Raw genomic sequence first — 21,527 nt, forward strand, 5'->3', positions numbered from 1 at the left:
TGCACAGGACCAACGGAGACATGATGAAATTGTAGACGCAGGTGATTAAAAGCACTAGGTACTGCAAATATGAAGGTGAAAAGAGTCAATAGAGTCATACCGTACGTTTAAGGTAATAGTGAAGTCAGCTATTACCACATGTATACCTACTATTATATACGACGTACAGCAGATTAACATATATTTTATTGATATATATAGGTTAGATTTTTTTACATCACATATTATAACTATAATAGTTAATAACCGATTATCAGTTCAAGCTCTAAATATTAAGCAGTTAAAAGATTTTATAACAATTCTTCTTTAATTTATATAACATATTATGTTATGACTTTAATGTGCATTGTGCACTCACAACATATAATAAGTTGATAGGTATATATACTAAATACAGTGCTCATTTCTCACATCAGTATGTTAATATACTTTATTTTTATAGCCCTATATATTACAGTTATAATAATTATTAATGTTATTTATATTAGTAGATAATGGTCGGTATAATAACACATAAACTGTAACGTTTCTAAACTCATTTTAAGCATTGGTATTTGGTGCACATATTGTTATTACTTATTATTATGGTAAGTTTATAGATATACGTAGATATAATTTTAAGCTTTATAGAATCCACAATAAAATATACTTAAGAGCGCGTTTATAGAAATTTTATATTAATAATTTTTGCTGTGTTCTAAAAATATTCATGATTTTTTGTTATCCGTAAATTGAGTAATTTCTGAGTGAAATTGTATTAAAACGAAGAGATACGTGGTGCCGACAGCAATAGCCTAAAACAAATAACACAATTAAACAAATATTGTACACTTCGTGTCGTCGAATTCCTTGTAAAAAATGATCAAGTAAAAAAAAACATATCTTTAATCACTATAAACATGTGATATCATAAATAAATGCTAAGTAAATTGAATTAAAGTACATTTATTTTGTTTAAATAGTTTATATACTTGGGGAGATATTAGAAATGTCCATTATAATATTTTCATCTATAAAGAATTTCTAATAGCTTTTTGTTCATTTTGTTCACATTATTTCGTGTGCTGTGTAATAATATAACGTACGTAATTTCTCGCCAAGTAAATACATTTACTTTAATTTAATTTACTTAGCATCTATTTATGACATCACACCGATAAAGTGCTTAAATTTTTTTTTCTTTGCCGTTTTTTACACGGAGTTGTACGAAGTGTTTATGTTGTGATATCACTAATTTTTTAGATAAATTGTTAAGACAACAGATTTCAATTTCATTATAATTTCTCATTAAAAAGTTTGCACGTTTCCTTTAATAATACTTATTTTCAAACCAAGCCCCGATTAAAGGGGGGCCAAGGGGTCATGGTCCCGGGGCCATTGATCTTGGGAGCCCATCTTTATCCCCAAATTATATCATTTTAACGCATCCAATTCAGTTTTTAAAAAAACAGTAGGTAGGTATAGTAGATTAATTATTATTAATAATTATAAAATTAAATTATGAATTGTTTTCAATTTTATATCACGAAAAATCACTCGATGATTTTGCCAAAAGGATCGTATGCCCAATTATTTTAATTTTTTTCAATTTATTAGGTCTTAATTGTTTTAGTAGACAAGTAGTTAGGTCCGTTTAAAATAAACACCAACATTTACACTGTTCAAATGGGCAGATCAAGTTTCTAGATTATAATACACTGCCGTGCCGCCGCTATATTTTTTTTTACTTATCTGGACTGTGGCGCTGTATATTATAGGTATGTACACAATAAAAAAATCTTTAAATTGTAATCCACTCATGCGTTTATCCTATAGGCTATATAAATGTAATATTTAGAGAATAAATAACACATTTTTCTAATAACATCACATAGGTACTTGATGTCAATATGTCAAAAGCACAACTTACCGAAGCGACGAGACGACCGTTTAAGGTGAAACAGTCACAGGCAGTTATATCAATGGATTGGTGATTCATTTGTTTCAGAAACAATTGCAACTGTAAATTGCATTAAAAAATAGAATATTTACTACCTATAATAATATTATACAAAATTGTATAACAATAATAAACAAACCTCATATTTCGTATTGTTATTTAAATGCCGATTATTTATTTCTGTTACAAGCACTTTAGTTTTATAGCCCTGAAAAATATACAAACACGAACATTATTTTTTGTACCTTAGTCTATACTAATATATTTATATATGTATTGTGTTTAATTTTTTTCAAATTATCTGATATTATATTATTATCATAGAAACTAATCGCCGACCCCTATTATAGACTATGATGAGAGTACTCCACAATCTTATTAAGTTGTTGCACTATAGTAAATTCAATATAATTGTATAAGTGTACCCTGCAGGAACTTATAAAAAAAAATCAAATTTCGTTCAAGTAGGTAATATAATACTATTATAATAATAGTTGTAATTAAGAATTTGGCTAATACTGCAATAATAATTAATATCCACGTAACATGACATATATATGTTCGTATATGGGGATATGTAGGTATTATGTATAGAGACAGAGACAGAGACAATGAACACATTTGAAAAAAATACCGAAAATCTACATTTTCAATCGAAATCAAATCAGCGCCTTTACCTACGTATATATAATACAGTATTAAGGTAGTACGATCTGATCTGATATAACTAGATAATCTCTTTCTAATAAAGGAAAAATGTTTGACTCAATTGGTTACCTATAAATATAGGCGCAATTTGGGGGGTGCTTAGCACCTAAACAATTGTTGATAGCTTCATTGAATTTTTATTAATATAAAATATATTATATAATATTATACAATAATATAGATAATAATGTATTATGTAATAGGTAATTTTTTATATTAAGATTAATTAGAAGGTGTATGGAGCGGTTGTCAATATATCTATGATACCTGCATAGCGGCATACCATTATTATTACCTATATTTATAATTATTATCATTGAGTGGATTTACTTTTCAGACATTGCTTACTCTCACCTCTTGGGTGGTGCTGTGTGCCGTGATGACGATCACGAAGAAACGGAACAGGTATTGAAGAAGCCAGCCGAAGATGAATTTCGATCTTGAAATCCCGCCGCCCACGTGAAATGCCTCGTTGTAGATATCAAACAGTATCATAATGCACAGGGTGATGAGAGACAGGGCCAGTTGGCCGCCGAACATGTTGTTGAGCTGTTCGACCGACTCACGCGTCAATCCGTGCCTGAGCCTGAGCTCCTCGACGGCCGCCTCCATCGGCCGTCCACACGGGTCTTGCAATATGGACGTGGCCGTGGTCACTAACGTCGGCAATGACGACCGGAGCGCCACCGGATACCTGTTGCTGACCATGACGTCCGACCGGACAGCCGACAGTTCGTCGTTGATGGCCCGGAACTTTAGGTAGACGCCGAAGCACAGGAGCGCGAAGTGCGTCTCCAAGCAGCACATGCTCCAGTTTTGCAGGTACATGTTGAAGAAGAACAGCAGTAGCATCGAGTCGCCGTACTCCTCGTACCGGTACAGCAGATACAGTCGCGTGAGGTTGATGGGCACGACGAGGGCCAGGTACGCGGCGACCACAGACGATGCGTACGCCCGGTACCGGCGCCGGTGCGCCCCGGATGAGGGCCAGCTCCGTTCATACGCTTCCTCCCGGCCCCTGAAATCGGCTAGGTGTCCGCGCACCTTGTACACGATAGTCGCCCGGGATAGCAGACACGTAAACGCCACAAACCTGGTGTACAGGCGCCGGTACGTGGTGGACAGATGGTCGTCGCACCAGCCGTCCAGCACGCATACGCTCCACGGCGTGATGGCGATGTTCAGCACGCCCGACGCCAGTACCGACGCCGAGAACCAGCGGTCGAACTGATTATACGCCATGTCCAAGGTAAACACACCACACGCGCCCCAGAAACACGCCGTCGGCCACATCAGCGCACCGCCACGTACATTGGTCGTTGTCGCCATATAAGTGTGGGGGCACACGTTTTAGTTTCACACACCTGCGAGTTCCACCGAAAATCTAAACTATTAATATACGGAGTACGGACTCGTGTTTAAAAGTATAAGTAAGAATATTAATTCCTGTTCGTTTCGGTTTCGAACTAATGTTCCAGGTGTATGACAACTCTGAGACGATATATCGATGACGGTGAGGTTTGTTATGTCTTATGTGAATATGTGATCATTCGATGCTACAGTGGCGTTTACTAATATCTGAGAGCAACAACAAGTCGACAAGCGCTGGTTTGTATAAGAGTTACAAATACTACGAACAGTTGTGCCGTATAGAGACAATCAATCAATCGGCGAGAACGTCGACCTCACAATGTATTCCAACCCCAAACAAAATAATATATCCGTTCAGTTAACGACGTGTCGACCTGTCATGTAATTATACATATAATATAGGTTACAATATTCAAGTGTTAATATAATATAGGTAAAGTCTATAGGTACACATACATAATATATAAGTATGTCTTACCTTACCAGAGTAATTACTTTAGTTGGCTGATCCTTTGAAATAATAATACTTAGGTAGGTACTTACATGTAAACGTAATATTAGTTATGCTTTCGTCCTTATATCTACATTCTTTTTATACTCTGGAATATTTAATTTGCCATTTGGCATATTAAGGAGGGCCTAGTACTAACGATCAAATATAATATTACCATTTTCTTACTTCTCACAGTAATTAAGCTGTCAAGTGTTTGAAAAACTACAGTAAAACGTATAACTATAGTAGTTAGCATTCTGCACATTAGGTATTACAATTGATTTACATACTTACATCATGTTGTAACTATTTGCAAGACAATTCTAATAGTGCACTCATTTTATTATAAAAATAAAAGCTTTTAAATACTAACAATTGATGAATATTTGTTTTGTTAAAACAATATTATGTTTAACTTTTTTAATAAGATGATGTACCTAATTAATAAAAAAATAAACCATTTCTGTTTAAATACTTCTAATAACCTATTATATTATTTGATAACTTATTATAAATGATAATAATTTTTAAATACATTTATTGGTATGCATATACTATAAATATTATAAGTATAAAATAATACATAACTAATAAAAATGTATAAAATGGGTTTCAGTACCCAAATACTCTGTTTTTTTTTAATTACATTAAGAATAAAATAATATAAGACAATCAATCGAGAGTAGACACAACCAGTTCAGCCACTCTTTCATCCATCGAACGCACAGTAAGTTGAATGGTAACACTATTTTCAGACAACGCTAATTTTGCCTGTGCAAGAACTTTACAGTTTCCTCGCATCATACCTGGTAAAAGAAGCAATGATATAAATACATGAGTGCATTTGTGTAATTAAATATCTTACCAGCTAAATTCACTATGTGTGATGATTTATTAGGTGGGTGTACATTTTCAGAATTGTTGGAAGCAGCCATTCCAAGGAATGATATAATTTGACTGACGGTATCTGATAAACCTCCAGAAGTTAATGGCAATGCAAAAGTTTCTTGGACTTCAAAACAAACACTCTTTGCTTCCTCCCATAAGGAGTCCCAATTTCCAACTTTTACTTTTAACATTTGATCTTTTAGTGTCATTTCAACATCTTCTAGCTACAAGAGAAAAAACAAAAAAAAAACAAATAATACCAATCTAATATCCAAATAGTTTATACTATAAAATATTTCAATAAATGTATGAATACCCTATAGTCTTCTTGATAACCATCATCTTGAACTTCACCGGTCAAGGGATCACAGTCCTTAACAATGAATTTCATTTTGGCAGTAAAACTTGCTAAAAAAAAAAAATTGATACAAAAAATACATAATACAAAAAATTCAATGAAAAATTTACCAATAGCATCAACTGAATCATCTGGAAATTTCAAATAAACATAAACATTGCCAGTTTCTTGATATTTTATTGAGGGACACTTAAATTCATTTAAATACTGGAAACCTTCACTTACATCCAGTGCAACAGAAATATCTTCTAAAATTTGGTCATCTAACGTGTTGGTGATTTCAAACTAAAATTATAAAATGTTTATTTCTCAGCAAGTGACAACAATAAAATATCGCTATACATACTTGTAGAACCAAATGATGATTAAATATATGTTTAATACACCGCACAACATACTCAGTTTCTGGTTCAGTCAACATGGAAGGTTCTGAAGAACAGAAAAGTTTACCTGCGTCTAAACCAATCAGACTAGGCAATTTTTGGCCGTCTACATTTTCCACAGTTACTTCAACTATGTTTGAGTAAGCAAAAAGATAAAACTTCAATTATATTTTTTGAAATAAAAAATATATTACTCAGAAAGTGAGATAGTTAATTAATAACAAATTTATGTTATTACTTATTGGTAATAACTAATAACTAATAATAATACTAAATGCTAAATAATAAATTTAAAATTGCAATAAAAATAAGAAGGGCTTAAACAGGTTTTATGAAATTGGTCTATAACTAGCAGGTTAGAATCTTGACTTTGTTTATTTTTCTTACAATTATTACTGTGACCAAAATCAAAATCTTAAATACCGGTTAAAAAAAAAACTTTTTCTACAAAACATAAACCAAATGTTAAAATTAATATTGGTTTTAACTATTGTTATACTGCCATCATTATAGAATCCAATATTAGTCAATCAGTGTAAACTGTTTTAAGTTCTTGGTTTTGGCCAAATTTAAAATATTAGAAAAGAAAAATCTGAGTATTTGTAGTGAAATCAAATTTATAAGCAGGAGGATAACTACTCAGATTTTTCTTTGCTTATAAATTTGATGTCACTAGAAATAAGGAATAATGACTAAATAAACTAAAGTATAGTTATGCCATGTAGTTTTATATATATTTCATAACAATTACAAGAATTAAATTAAAAGTTATATTTCAAGGTTGACAACTTAATCAAGTTAATCCATTTAAATTAAAAGATTTGAATTTAAAATTCATTATTACTTTGATATCATAATGGAATTTACCTGGTTTCACGGCATTATCAACATTCTGTTTTCTGGTTGGTTCTTGAGAAATATTTTTAACTACTATATCAACTGGTAATTCACTAAGATTAATACGTTCTTTTGTGGGATTCAAAACATAATCTTGACAAGTCTTCTCCAAAACTGGCAATGATACCTATTAAATATTATTTTTTTTAAGTTTAATTAGTCATTTAAAAAATGTATTATAGGTTTGTTTGTAAAAATTACATGCATGGGTTCTGACAAGTAATCAGTGATTAACTGACGATTATTGGAACTCAATAATTGACTATAAAATGTAGCTCTATCCCTGACTTCATCGTCAACATCTAGACAACATCTCTTCAAAAGTACTTTTATACTATCGTGGAGCATTGCACAGTTAGCAGCATATTTAGCCATAGCTCCAACTGCTGCAGCTCTTACAACAGCTCCTTCTAATATCACTCTATTGTAAATGAACCTTATAAACCTAAAAATGATAATTTTATTGAATATATTATTTTTGATGATATTTTCCTAGAAATACCTTGATGGTTGTTTTGTGCGAGGTCCTTCTTTACCCAATAGATGTAATATACGAACTGTCAAACTAGTATGCTCACAATCTTCAATAAACTCACAAAGGTGAGCTAACCCTAATCAAATATAAATAATAAGATAATTAAGATCAGATATAAAATGGTATGTTATAAAAATGTGTTACGAAATTTTCAAGTTAAAATCTATCATTTATATCAGCAAGTCTCAATCCTTTTGAGGCTGCAATCCTTTTTCATGTCACCAAGATTTTTTGCAACTCTGTTAATACAACATTAAAAAGTGTTTGTATTGGCAACCCTAAACAAATTATTGGTAAAACCCTCCTCCCAATATAGAACATAGATAGTTGACTCGGTGGGGGTAACGAACGGGTGTTGCCAGACTACCACCAGCAAAAACTGGTCGCCACTGACTGTGTTTCTTAACTTGAACAAAGTATAAATAACATCATCGAGGTAATAATTAATTTTATCTACAGACTCAAGTATGTATTTAGTTAGTGTCAATCAATTATTGTCTAATTATGATGTAAATATTGTAAAACATATAATCTAAATACAACCAACCAATCTCTTTTGCTTCAGGATTTTCTTCTATGATTGCTATAATTGTATCAGCTATTGATGCTTTGTATTCGAGTCCACCTTCTTCTCTTAGCATACCAGACAAAAAGTTCATCAAAACAGTGTGTTTGCGAGGGAATTTTGAACATAATGCCCTTATAGCCTGAATATTTAATATTTGCTGTTAAATATAATAACTCTTATATTAGGAAATAAATAATTATTACCTGAACAACAACAATTTTAAACTCATCGGAAATTTCATTAACAAATGTTGCAATTTGTTTCATCAGACGATCCACTGATGCTTCAGCACCAGTTTTTAATAATGTTGTTATTGCTAAAGTGGCTACTGAACGATTAGAATCGCTAATTAGGTTCTCAAGATCCAAATTACAAGCAGTTACTGTACTTGGGTGCTCCATTGCAACCTTAAATTAAATATATAGTTTTAATATTTAATATGTTAGTTAAAAATATTATTAAGAATTACTTTGTTAAGTGTTCGAACTGCAGCAAACCGTAGTGTTGGTTTAGCAGATGAGCAGAATAATTGTAACACAGACACAGCTGGTGCCAAATGCCTTGCTCCAGTACCACTCAAATGAACAATTGCATGCGCTGCTTCATATACGACAGTTTCTGATTTATGACGAATACACGATTCTACAAACTCAAACAACGGAGATTCGGATCGTGGAATAGTTTCTTCTTCTAATAGTTTACATGCCATTCGTATCTGAAAATACCAAATATTAATTTTAATAACTAATGGAGCTTAAGATAAATTAACTACTATAATTACTCTAAGAACAACTTACCAACATGCAAACTGCAAATGGTGATTTCATATTTATTTTTGTAAGTTTAGCCACTAACTTTGTGACAGCTAAACGATCTGTTTTCCGAATGTGAAACAGTAGTCCTAATGCATGATATTGTACCATTACACTGTAATGCAAGGATTTATTAAGTAAATAAATAAAATAAAAGTTCAATTAAGTAAAATCAATATACTTGTCAGAATTTAAAGCCTCTTGAATTTCATTGAGAGAACGTTTGACAATATCGGTAGCCGACGTGTTTTTACACAAATGTAAACAGCTCACCAAAGCAGCACTGCTGATGCCAGGGTTTTTGTCCACAATTGCTTGCTTCATATAACGTTCAATTGTTTGCAACATGGACACCTTAAAATAATGTAAAGTAAAATATTTCTAGTACATATATTATAATGTTTACTGTACACACATCAGTAATACTGCACAAAGCCCTAATAGCAGCTGCTCTATATGTATCTTCTTTTCCAGTCATATCTTTGGTCAAACTGGAAGTTACAATGATTACATCTTCTGCTATTCCACTTAATTCCTAATAATATCAAATGTAATTATTACATTTAAAAGTATAAAGAAAATTATTTATAAAGTTAAACCTTAATTCCAAGATAAACCATTCTTCTTAATATAATATCTCGCGATTGAAATAGTTTGGTCATGGCGAAAAATGTTTCAGTTGCTTCAGCTGTTCCAAGTTGTTCACCCTTTAATTTCAAGTTTAATTTCAAATTAGTTTTAAAACAAAATGTAATCACAATGGTGTACATACCTGGTTTATCATATACAATATTTTGGTGAGGATGTGTGTGCATTTTCTTGGATTAACAGGGGTGTCGTTGAACGTCCTTGCTTCCTGGAGAACACTGGTTTTTTCAAGATTCTGATACGGATTGCCTCCTTTAAAAACACATTTACTTTTACGTTTGAACATGATTGCTAGAGAATATTGATTTAAAAAGACGGGCAGCGAAGAAGAATTTTACAGTCAAGAATCAGTCTGAAGAAAAGATGAAAAAAATACACATAACATGATGTGGGAACAGCAGTAGTAGATCAACGGTTTGTTTACACTATAACAACATAGAAAAACGACAGATGAATGTATATAGGTATGTGTCACACAGTAAACGGTGGGGAAAAAATAAAAATAATAATAGCCAGGGATTTAAACACGCAGATAGCGTATGTTGTGGTGCGAGATAGATACTAGGTTTTGAGCGCAGAATGGAAACAAACCGTTACCGTCTTCTTCTTCCTTTTTGTCCCGTTTGAACGCCATTGAATTGTGCTCGGCGAAACGGTCCCCGGTGTAATGGTACAACGATTCGGAACGGATGACGGCCAGACCAACTGCGTTTCGTCGACGGGCTAAAAATTATAATATCGTTCTCTCCGGCAATCACGATCGCATAGTTTTCCGTCGGACAAGTCACGGAAAATATAATAATAATTATGTATCACAGAAAAAAGTTACAATCGTAATAGGTACACAGGCGCGGAGACACGTCACACACGTCACTCGGGAAAGGCCTCGTCCTTATCAGTAATCACGCGTTATCGCGTTCGTCGGAAGGGCTGCTAGTGTTTACCTACTGGAATGTAGCAACGGATTGCCGGCGCGACGGACGCGGTAGCGACGGCGGCTGGCCGGCCAATGGGGCGCCGCGTTTTTGTTGTCAACAGTCGACATGTTGTTTTCGAACCGTTGAGAGCACAGCGTTTATATTTATTTATTTATTTTATTATTTCGACGCAGACCGTTTTGCCGTGCGCTTGGCCCCAAGTTTTCGTGCTGTTGCATATCCGTTTCCAGTCGTCCCGCACCAATTTCTTCACCGTTCCGGCCGAATTTCTCGCCACGTTACACTCCCAACAACAACTGACGACGCTGTGAGTATTAAATATAAAATAAAAAAAAATTAAACGCTTCGGCGTTTGTTTTAAATTTTTTTCTATTATTATTATTATTATTATCTGTCGGCGGGACCGGCGCGCGGAATGCGATCGATAATCGCCGTGCCGCGCGCGCGAATAATGGCGGGTAACGACGCCGTTGCGCGCCCAACGACCACCGACCTACCGGCCGTCGGCGTGTCGTGGTTTTCATTTTCACCGTTCGTTTTACGATTTTTGGCCGTCGCCCGTGCCGCGGGTTTTTTTTTTCGGTCGTCGGGGCTTCCGTCTGAAATAGACGCAGACGCCGGTTAATGGTGTCCGCCGTAATGATCGATTGCCGTATCGATTTTCGAAGTTTTAAGAATTTCAGCGTCCCTTGCCCGGTAAGTCGTCTCGCGCGATGACGCGCGCGTCTTTTCATCGGCGTTACCCATTTTTTTTTTCATTTTCGTTTCCATATCGAATTCCGATTTGCCTAATTCGTCGGGGCCGCGTGCACGCCAAACAATAATGAACCGATTTCTATGCGGCCTCCCATTGGTCGGTCGTGGAAAAAACGTTAAACGAAAAAAAAATAAAAATAAATAAAACAACCCCCTCCACGATGCCACCGATGCCTGGAGTGTGTATTGCATTGTGCATTTGTGCGGGAAGTGGTGCGCGTTTTCCGTTCGTCTGAGCTCGACTTGTCCGTTCCGTTTTGTGTTTATGTTTTTTAATTTTATTCCAATCGCATTATTTTTTTATTTTCGTACGCGCTTTCGTTTTTTTCACACATATACGCAAAGGTATTTTTATTGACAAATATTACATATTTATTATTATTATTATTACGCGCGTATTTAATTAGATTAATGACGTCTGTGATCGACAGACATTTGTTGTTTGTTCAAGGCGTGTAATGACTACCCTGGATATTCGGTCGTGTTTTTTTTTCTCTTGTTCAACGCAATTCTTGCGATCGCATTTAAGCTAAAATTATTAAATTGACTTTTTCGCGTCCTTTCTATTACTCCTATAAATAATCAAAACATTTTTATTTTAGAACTTAATTATTAATACTGCTAAGGTTAAGAATGCCATGCAAAATAATACTTAATAATAATAATAGAAAAAAATGAATGACATATTTTTTTTTAATAGCTGGAGGCTATAATTACTATTATCAATTAATTTTTTTTGTTGTACATAATATTTAGTGACCTATTTAATGTAACTAAAAAAATTATTGTTTCATTTCTAGATGTCTGATTCAGAAGCTGTAGTAGAAAAAAGGCGTGGACGCCCAGCAAAAGACAAGTCCGAGGTAATTATCCTATTGTATTAAATTAATGTTTCTTAAATTTTATTATATACAAACAATATTAAAAATTATATTTATTTGTTTTATCTTTAGGATTCTGTTAAAGAACCCAAGAAACGTGCACGTGAAGTTGAAAAGAAAGACAAAGATGTTGTAAAAAAGGACGAAGATGTTCCAGCAAAAAGAGGCAGAGGTCGTCCACCAAAGTCTGGGGCTTCCGCTGGAAAAAAAACTGACAAGCCTAAAGTATGCTAATAATATACTACTGTTATAATCATTTTTTTAAACAAATTATTTATTTATTCTTTTTCTTTTGAAGAGCAAGACTGGTAAACGTGGTCGCCCAAAGAAGAGTGACAAAAAAGAAAAGGAGGAATCTGCTGAAGAAGAAGACAGCAAAGAGGAAAATGAAGACGAAGATGACGAATAAGACACTACTTAGGATTAATCTCAATATTTTTGTGTTCCGTGTGCAGTGTGTCCTTAATTTAGATTGCATCAAAACAAATTTACATTTTTTTGCCTAGACTAAGTACCTAATTTTATAACTGTATGCCCAGTATTTGTAGGCTTTAGCAACTCATTTAAATTAAAACTTCGATTAAGTTAGTATTGTTATACATTACTATATTAATTAATTAATTAATAATTATGTAACGTCTAATTATACTTAAGAACTCATTTCCTAAATGGACTTCTTTTTTATTTTGTACCATTAATTTGTAAACAAACTTTTTTACTAATTTATAATATCTGAATTGTATCTTTATTATTAAAATATAAAAGTACTTGGATAATTATTTGTTTTTTTTTTCTCGTGGTGTCTAAAAAAAATTATTTTATATGACCTGTAAAAACAAACTAAAGTTACATTATTAGTATTTACTTGCACTTGAAATTGTTATTTAAACGTTCACTGAAAACTATTTTTCATTCAGTTGTGATTGGTTATCATTTATCACCGAAGATTGATGATTTTTGTAGTTGACAATTTACTGAAGAGAATTTTGGTTTTAGAACATAACATAATATTTTAATGGTGTAAAAAAAAAAATTAAATAAAAACTATTAGGTTAGTCTTAATAATATTTTTACCAGTTACCATCATTAAGATAAGCTAATTTATATCACATTAAAACTAATTAAGGATTCATTGTAATCACAATTTACTTTAAAAAGTAATTATAAACCTAAAATAATATTCCTAAATGGCTACAACATTTGAATTATTTTGTCATTAATTTATTGCTTGAATACCTATTGTCTCAAACATATTATGGCCTGCAATAAACATTTATTTTTAAATAATTAAACAAAAAATTAATTTGTACATCTTTGTAATGGGTACCTAGTATTAAATACAGTTAAAATGATTATAATCAATAGAATAAATAAATTGTATCTTCTTCATTTATTTTGATTATCTTGGATTAAGTGTTAAGAAGAGTAAAAAAAAAAAAGCTGTTTTCTCATATATAATAGTATGATTAAACATTATAAATATACAGAAAAAAATGAATTTTATTTAAATTTACTCGTATTAAAAAACTGTAATATGGAACTTAATTTTTCTAAGAAAATACTGTAAATTATAGTGTATTATGTGTATTCATTTATGCAGTAGGTATCCATATCCTTTCAAAAAGAAAATAATTACCCCTGATATATAATGAGTCTGGATAAAACTGATATTTTATTATAAAGTATAACACTATAACAAAATAAGTATCAAGTAAGTAGTAAATTGTGGGTACTACCAGTAAAGTAAGCTTTCCTTAATCAATGATACTACAGACATTGGTAAATTACCAAAAAATGTATTATCCTGTCATTTTATAGCAATACTAATTATTATTTACTAAATTACAAACATACCTACTTGGAGTACCATATTATTTTAAAACCTTAGCTGAGCAGTGAGCACTGAGCGATGACTGTCAAAAATGAGTATGATGTGTGTTTTTATTGTGTCTATTTATACAAATAATAGTTGAAAAATGTTTTGATTTTTTATTTAGGGTATAGTTTTTACTAAAAAATTGTGTCTAGTTAGTACTTTGAGAGGAAACTTTTTAAACGCTTGATGTTTTTCAATATCATTTGGGTAAATTAAAAAGAAAATTGAGGGAAAAATTGTAATTGTTACGCGAGACCAGTTTTCAACAAAATCTATATTGTTTTATTGGTAGGTTATAACTCTAAAACGAATATCCATAAATACTTAAAAATTTCACAAATGTTTTTATAATAATTTACTGTGCAATGTGTGCATGATGATATTTAAAAACATTTTGAGCTATTTATAAGCAAGCTATTTGAGTATTTAAAATGTCCAATGTTTATGGATTGTATTAAATTTGATGATATAATATCATTGTATAAGAAAGACGATTCTGAGCGAAGACGGTCATTCAGCCTATGATATTACTAAGTATATTTGATGATAATATTATTGTCAAAAAAGTAATTTCTATATCATAACTTAATTACGTTGAACCCTGTTTTAAATTTTCCAATAGCTATAAAAGAGGAACATTTTAGACATTTTTAACTAAAAAATCATTTTAAAATTTAAAATTTGATAAATGTTGTAAAAATTTGAACTTTAAATGCTTATAAAAAAAATTGTGCCTATGTATTTTTTATATTTTTCCACCACTATTTAAGAAATATATCAGGGGCCTTGTATACAATTTTCACACATTATTATTTATTACCCAATAAATAAAATTTTATTAACAATTATAGAAAAAAAAAAAATGGAAAACTGAAAATGTCTATTAACAGCTCAAAATCAGTCAAGTTTTCATGTAAGTATCTACAGTTATACGTTTTTGAAGATAAATAATATACTATTGTTTCATCGAATAGCTGCAAATTTAAAAATATGGGTGGTGAGTACATGACATTTTTAAAAGTTTATAGTTATATTTTAACATGTTATTTTTAATAATAATATTTTATAGAATATATCATAGAATCTGGATTTAATTAACTACCTATCAGAAGTGGTAATGAATACAAAAATTAGGTGATTATTTCTGATTTAAAAGTTGTCCGCAAAAAACACCATTGACAACCACTCAGATTGTAAAGAAATGTAAAAGAACAGGAATGCGTTCCTTTTTTACAATGGGAACAAGTTCATTTTTAAACCTACTGCTAATATTATTAAGTTTGTGGCATAAATATTTTACTGAGAAAATATGGGGAGTGAAAATATTATAAACATACTGTAGCCCGTTTGAATACTTACACTTAAAACTAGAACTGCACCTGTCAGTAGGTATTGTAAAATTAGAACAGTTAGGTTATGTATTTTGATTTTAGGATCTAAAGAGTGAATGTTCTTGTGTTTCCATAGATGTATGTTTTCTTGTGCGAGAAGAAAAAATTCTTCAATATTGAGGATGGTTTCTAGTAGATAATTAAATTTAGTTAGTTCTACGGAAAGAATTCCAATTACTTTTCAAAGTAATCGAGAAAAACAAAAAAAAAATTACTGAATTCAAGAATATTTATGCAAAAAGTCTTCAAAAAATCGATTTTATTAAATTGTTATAATATAAAAATGAATAACGGTACCTAGTAGATTTTATTCAAGCTCGCTAACTATCATTTTCTAAAAATTAAAAATCTTGACAATGTGCTGTAATTTCAAAATATCTTGGCCCTTTTTATCTATTTAAAAACATTTAAATTTTTTTATTTTTAAGGTTTATGCTTGGTCAGATGTAATTGTAGTGATCCAAACGATTTCAAATGATTATTACAGTCACTGTCTCAATGATTTAAGTAACTCGAAACCTTCAATCATTGATTATAAATACTACTATTACTCAGTGTTTGGAAGGAACGGATTCCTGGAACGAATGCGTTTTTATAAAAAAAGAACGAGAAAATGAACAAAGGAAAAATAACAAAATTGTTCGTTCGTTTCTAGTTCCAATAATTTACACATATTATAAGTATGTAAAAATTGAGATTAAGATATATTTTTTTAATGTGTATAACACTGATATTACTACAATATAAGTAGTGAACATTTTTATTTAGTTTTATGTCTTTGATCGACACAAACATTTATAGTTTATTTGTAGTGTTTGACTGCACTGGATATCCATTAGCTAATAAATATTAATTGAGTGTTATTGTAAATTGTAATATATAATATATACTATGATTATATAAACTATGAAAACAATTTTTGTGTCTGGAATATACTTTATTAGAAATCCGCTATTGGACGTTCATCAGAAGACATGTCTGACTGTCTGAGGTAATTATTCTATTATAATATAATTAATTTTTATTATACATAGGTAACATTATGAATTGTATTATAATATAATATAATTCATATATCTTTGTCCTAATGATTAAACGTATTATGTTTAATCATTAGGACAAATATATTAAGAGAAGACAACAAAATAAGGTAATGGTCGTCTACTGAAAAAAACACAAATAATCTTACCTATAATTAAGAAAAAAAAATGTTTATTCTAAAGTAATCAATCATATAATTTATCATCTTATTTTTTTGTCGAGAAAAACTAGTATTCTATAAAGGTTCCAAAGAACAGCTATATGCCCATTTTTTTTTTTTTTTTTTGAAACCCATATTAACTCATTTAAATAAAAACTGATATAACTTAGCAAAATATTTGTCATTTGCAGATACTTCCATGAAACATGATATATAACAGTCCACTTGTACAATTATTTAATGATTAAAAACTATTATAGGTAGTTTTAGAGACAGGACTAAAACAGCAAACACATTGTCATCCACACACTAATAATCATGTATTTTTTTTTTTAATATCAATTAATAATATGTAAGAAAATTAATGGTTAAAATTGTAAATTTTATTACATGTCGTTAGATTACATTGATAAAAATACAACCCAATTTATTTAATGTAACTTAACTTAATAAAAAAAAAAAATGTATGTAGGTATTATAAAAAGTGGATTAACCTTCATGCTGATCTGCAGTATCAATGTTCGCTAACCAAGATTCAAGTTGGTTAGTTAGTGAACAGAATTTGTCCATAGTGAAAATCAGAACACGTCTAAATGGAATCATTTCAGGATCTGATTCTACCCAGCTGCCAGCCAAGGCAGAACCCTTGTCATTTTGCACACAAAACTCAAACTTGTAATCTGCTGCCTGAAACAAATATAGAAAATAAATTTAAAAGAACCTATTTCTATTTCTATTTTGTCATATGCCACTCTACTGGCAACAATTCCACCACAGAATGCGCTCAACTGTTATTACCACTCTTTAGCAATATTTAAATAATATTATATTCAAAGTGGTAGATGTTAAGGTGGTTTTAATGACAAATTAAATAATACTTGAAGTTTAGTGTAGTTAGTGTTTTTAAAAATTATTATATTATTAATAGCACTGTCGTCGTCGTCGTCTCATTATTTATCAGTTATTACTTACAAATGTGCGCCTTTTCAATTTAGTTTTTTTGAAAATAATTAATAATGAGAAAAAAATATTTAAATATTTGTGCCATGTCCCTTACAAAGGTGTTTAATGTGTTTATTGATTCTTTTCCACCACGTTTCAATAAGATACCTATAATGGCTGTGAATTATATTTATAAATATATAAAATTATATTAGACTATCAATATTATACTTTGAAAGCATATCAGGAGTTGTACAATACATAATTTTTTACAATTCTTAACGTGAGTTATGCACATATTTTCCATCCTTTGAGTATGTTCATCAAATACTATCATTGTCATCGAGTAGTAGAACGCATACGACAATTGTCCCATAACTGCTATTAGATCGCAATATGCAATATGCGGTAGAGGGCATACCACAAAGATAGGCCATTAAATAAATCATTTCTTCCTATTTGCTTACTTTGTCAAAGAACTCCTCTTCACCATTTGACCATATTATTTCTGAGTTTTCAAAACTTTTGTTTCCCTTCTTATCGTTCTTCACTTTATACAGTTTGCATATCATAATAAGATAATCAAAATTGTATGATTGTTTCTTACTTTTTAGCTTGAACATTTCCTTGCTGAAATTTAATTTATTATATGTTGTACAAATACAATACAGTTTTTGAAACATAACAATACTTATTATTTTATAATATACATTGGACATTTTAAATTAAGTAAAACATTCATTTTTACCAAATATCTACTGAAATAATGAGTGTTTTAAGGAATTAAAGACAAAAGTAAGTAAAGATAAAATAAAATAATATTAATATATTATTTGTATTTCCTAATTATTAAGTAATAAATATAATAATACCTAAGGGCTTGAAATAATGGCACTGATATAGCTGAAGGTATGTTGACGTATCTTTCGTTTATTATCAACCCAACTTGATTATCATCATCACTCAACAATCGGTTGACAAATAGTGTTGTGTCACTATCACTATGTTGGTTACTTAAGTCCAACATTAATTTGTGTAAATTTTCTACACATTCACTTGTCTGTAACATACATGAGTACTTCAGTATTAAATCAAATAGTAAATCAGAATATTAGTAACATTACCTTTTCTGTAATATTGATAACTGAAGTTATCCCAAATACTTGGTCGGCATTATCGTCATCATCATCTTCATCTTCCTCTTCATCATCCACATCAGTAACTTGCTAGTTATAAATTAATTACATTTTTACCAAAGCATGAAAATACATAATAGGTTGCCTAACCTAACTTATATGTCTTTTACTAAAGAGGAAGCCACACTCACATGAGTTGTATCCATCTTACAAACATACAACATAGCACATTTACAGATAATGTTTCTGCCTTTAAGTTGTATAACAGGCCAATTCATTGTATCATTAAAGGTTATTACACAAAATTGGAACTGCTGAACACAATTAATTTGCTAGTTGTACTTTTGTGAGACAATGAATGCTGGGGTGGCGTTCTCTTGAATTATTAAATTATATACCTTTATAACTGAGCCAATATTGGGTTGATGAATCAGTACTGAAGTCATATCAGACAGGTTTACTGGGGCTTTTAAGAATAGTTGTTGTAATAACTGTTTAATACAATGATAATCTTTGACTTCTGGACTGCGGCCCTCAAATTCAACATCAATTGACTAAAATAAAAATAAATACAATCAGTTAACGCCATAACATTCAAAACAGGAAACATGTGTATGGTGGTAATATTTTTGACAGTATGTCAATATTCAACTTTCTATTAACACAGATCTAAAATCGGTTTAATACTTTTACTACCTACAAGATCAGAAATATGTTTGTCGCATGATAATTTGTTTTCAAAAATGATGTCTAGTAATGGATAATATTGAAACTACGTTATGAGAGAGATCGAGTATAATATTATAGATGTTTATCAATAAAATGTTTGTGAACTAACTCAGCTCAGTGAATTATACCCAGCAATTATATAAATTCGGACTGGAAAACCAGCACACGGTCCCAAATCTTTGCATAATTAACATTAATTGATGAATAAACTTTTTACAAGACACCATAGTGTTGGATCATTATTATTTGTTGCTCACAATTAAATCCGTGTTTTTTTTTTCTAAAATTGTTTGATTCAAATCATCTACAATCGATCTTATTATCCCCTGCCTCACAGGGCCAGGGCCTCTGGAACATTATAATAAAATATTATAATATATGAAATCAGTCCTACGATTTAAAATTTTCAACGGGACTGTTAATAAATGTATACTCAACCATTTCATTAACAAGATCGTCGGGCCCTACGGGGGCCGGTTCGCTGCTCCCAGCCAGTGCACCTCGTTTCCTTGCCGGTTCCATGGTCGCGAATACAATTTGTTTCTTCCCACTGGATTGCGTATTTCGCTTGAAAGGATTATCGTGTCACAGTAACTGTTTGTAATAAAAGTAGGGTGTAACCGGTGTAGGTATACGTATAGTGTAAGGTTGTTACTTACTGCTTAAAATGTTTGCCGTCTGCTTCTCTAGACTCTCAGACCTCGCAGTACATACTACATCTTATCATAGAAATGTGCAAGATGCACGTCTCAACCACGGCTATAGATAGTATGGTTGCCCATCGACGTATGATTCTCATACTTGAAAAGTGTCTACCGAAATGAATCTCTATAATCAGTATTAAAGTTAAATTAAACAGCTGGAAACTTAAGCACTAGCGCTTACATGTCATAGTGGCTATCACGGAACTACAATTTACATTTGAAAGGTAATTGCATTTAGAATCACTACAACAAATAAGCGCTAGAGCGTAAATTTCCAGCTGTTTAATACTGATAATGGAGATTCATTTCGGTAGACACTTTTCTAGATTCGATGGGCAAGTGGGCAACCATACTATCTTTAATCGTGGTCTCAACCTATAAACCACGGTCATATAGATCTATATGGCCGTGCTATAAACCATGGTTTAAGATATGGACAGCGCTTGAAGAGAAAGAAGTCAAGGGTACGATATGGAGTGACTGAAACAAGAAACGAAATTTCTTTGGCGGGCACCTTCACTACTTTATGTTCTTTCTCTCTCAGGTTTATGGTTATATGATCGCGTAGCATTGATGGTAGGGCGGACTGCGGAGCATAGACAAGTATATGCTGCGGAGTGCCTTACTGCCTTATATCAACTCATATTTCGACGCAATAACTTCTTCCGTTGCGGCAGAACTACTAGCGCTTTATAGGATTTTTCTGTGTTAACCGGGGGAATAATGAACTATTGTCATTTAGTTTCTTATTCTCCCGGTAAACACAGAACAATCTTATAAAGCGCTAGTAATCCTGCCATAACGTAAGAAGGTGCGGGCTTCACTTATCACATGTTCGTTGCGTATCCAGTATATTATCTAAATTCGTGCTTACAACCACGAAGAGATACCACAGAATAGATGAAATTTCATCTATTCTGTGGAGATACCGTGGTCACAACCATCCACAGATAACCATAGATATGCAATAACTATAGAAAGCCTTCTTCATACCTAGTAGAAATTCGCTAGACTAAACCGGTGTGAAAAATAATGCACCGGGATTTTTGGACCATATCATTTACATGGTTCATTATCCCGGTGCGGGATAATGTGGGATAATTTTAAACCAGTTTAATCTAGCGAATTTCTACAGAGGTATATTACGAGGTATATTATATTATTTAGCCATGGCCTTCTTTGCGACTAAATAGTAAATACTACAGTACTTTTAACTCGTAATTTGTTCTTGTACGTTCTTGTACCTACCATTATAATAGGCATTTGATTATTAGTTTAATAAAATATATTTTAATAATTAACATTATTGTAGTAAAATGTGTATTATGAACGAAATACTTTTAACAAATATATGTTATGATTTTAGATTCTGA

At 31.5% G+C, this 21,527-nt stretch overlaps 4 protein-coding genes across 7 annotated transcripts; 1 reads left to right on the top strand and 3 right to left on the bottom strand.

The window, feature by feature from the left end:
* Window positions 1-628: 628 nt before the first annotated feature.
* On the bottom strand, window positions 629-4,591 carry LOC100574622. 2 transcript variants are annotated; one of them, XM_016803873.2, is made up of 4 exons: window positions 3,002-4,591; window positions 2,079-2,147; window positions 1,910-1,999; window positions 629-794 (listed from the first exon to the last, which is right to left on the bottom strand). In XM_016803873.2, exons 1-4 carry the CDS (start codon window positions 3,974-3,976, stop codon window positions 708-710), a joined length of 1,221 nt encoding a protein of 406 aa, XP_016659362.1. In that variant the 5' UTR covers window positions 3,977-4,591; the 3' UTR covers window positions 629-707. The 2 variants fall into 2 exon arrangements, with proteins under 2 accessions (XP_016659362.1, XP_003244125.2); XM_003244077.3 differs by lacking the exon at window positions 629-794 and having other exon boundaries at window positions 1,486-1,999.
* A 384-nt stretch (window positions 4,592-4,975) lies between these two features.
* LOC100160318 (coatomer subunit gamma-2) lies at window positions 4,976-10,496 on the bottom strand. 2 transcript variants are annotated; one of them, XM_008184249.3, is made up of 17 exons: window positions 10,198-10,496; window positions 9,725-9,852; window positions 9,552-9,659; window positions 9,368-9,487; window positions 9,134-9,306; window positions 8,938-9,067; window positions 8,610-8,855; window positions 8,344-8,547; window positions 8,120-8,279; window positions 7,540-7,648; window positions 7,239-7,482; window positions 7,008-7,164; window positions 6,104-6,270; window positions 5,868-6,042; window positions 5,716-5,807; window positions 5,377-5,623; window positions 4,976-5,317 (listed from the first exon to the last, which is right to left on the bottom strand). In XM_008184249.3, exons 1-17 carry the CDS (start codon window positions 10,232-10,234, stop codon window positions 5,184-5,186), a joined length of 2,631 nt encoding a protein of 876 aa, XP_008182471.1. In that variant the 5' UTR covers window positions 10,235-10,496; the 3' UTR covers window positions 4,976-5,183. The 2 variants fall into 2 exon arrangements, with proteins under 2 accessions (XP_008182471.1, XP_001949780.1); XM_001949745.5 differs by having other exon boundaries at window positions 10,192-10,496.
* A 145-nt stretch (window positions 10,497-10,641) lies between these two features.
* On the top strand, window positions 10,642-12,951 carry LOC100169187 (uncharacterized). Of its 2 annotated transcripts, none has more exons than XM_008184244.1 (4): window positions 10,642-10,845; window positions 12,095-12,157; window positions 12,248-12,400; window positions 12,474-12,951. In XM_008184244.1, exons 2-4 carry the CDS (start codon window positions 12,095-12,097, stop codon window positions 12,582-12,584), a joined length of 327 nt encoding a protein of 108 aa, XP_008182466.1. In that variant the 5' UTR covers window positions 10,642-10,845; the 3' UTR covers window positions 12,585-12,951. The 2 variants fall into 2 exon arrangements, with proteins under 2 accessions (XP_008182466.1, NP_001156312.1); NM_001162840.2 differs by lacking the exon at window positions 10,642-10,845 and adding an exon at window positions 11,540-11,639.
* Window positions 12,952-16,944: 3,993 nt separating this feature from the next.
* LOC100574004 (protein BCCIP homolog) lies at window positions 16,945-20,179 on the bottom strand. Its single transcript, NM_001293375.1, is given in 7 exon segments — window positions 16,945-17,330; window positions 18,053-18,215; window positions 18,458-18,645; window positions 18,710-18,811; window positions 19,120-19,275; window positions 19,889-20,044; window positions 20,110-20,179. Coding segments are annotated over 6 exon segments (891 nt in total). The 5' UTR covers window positions 19,973-20,044; window positions 20,110-20,179; the 3' UTR covers window positions 16,945-17,132.
* Window positions 20,180-21,527: the final 1,348 nt, after the last annotated feature.

The sequence above is a fragment of the Acyrthosiphon pisum genome, chromosome A2 (assembly GCF_005508785.2).
Source record: "Acyrthosiphon pisum isolate AL4f chromosome A2, pea_aphid_22Mar2018_4r6ur, whole genome shotgun sequence".
Classification (NCBI taxonomy): Eukaryota; Metazoa; Arthropoda; class Insecta; order Hemiptera; family Aphididae; genus Acyrthosiphon; species Acyrthosiphon pisum.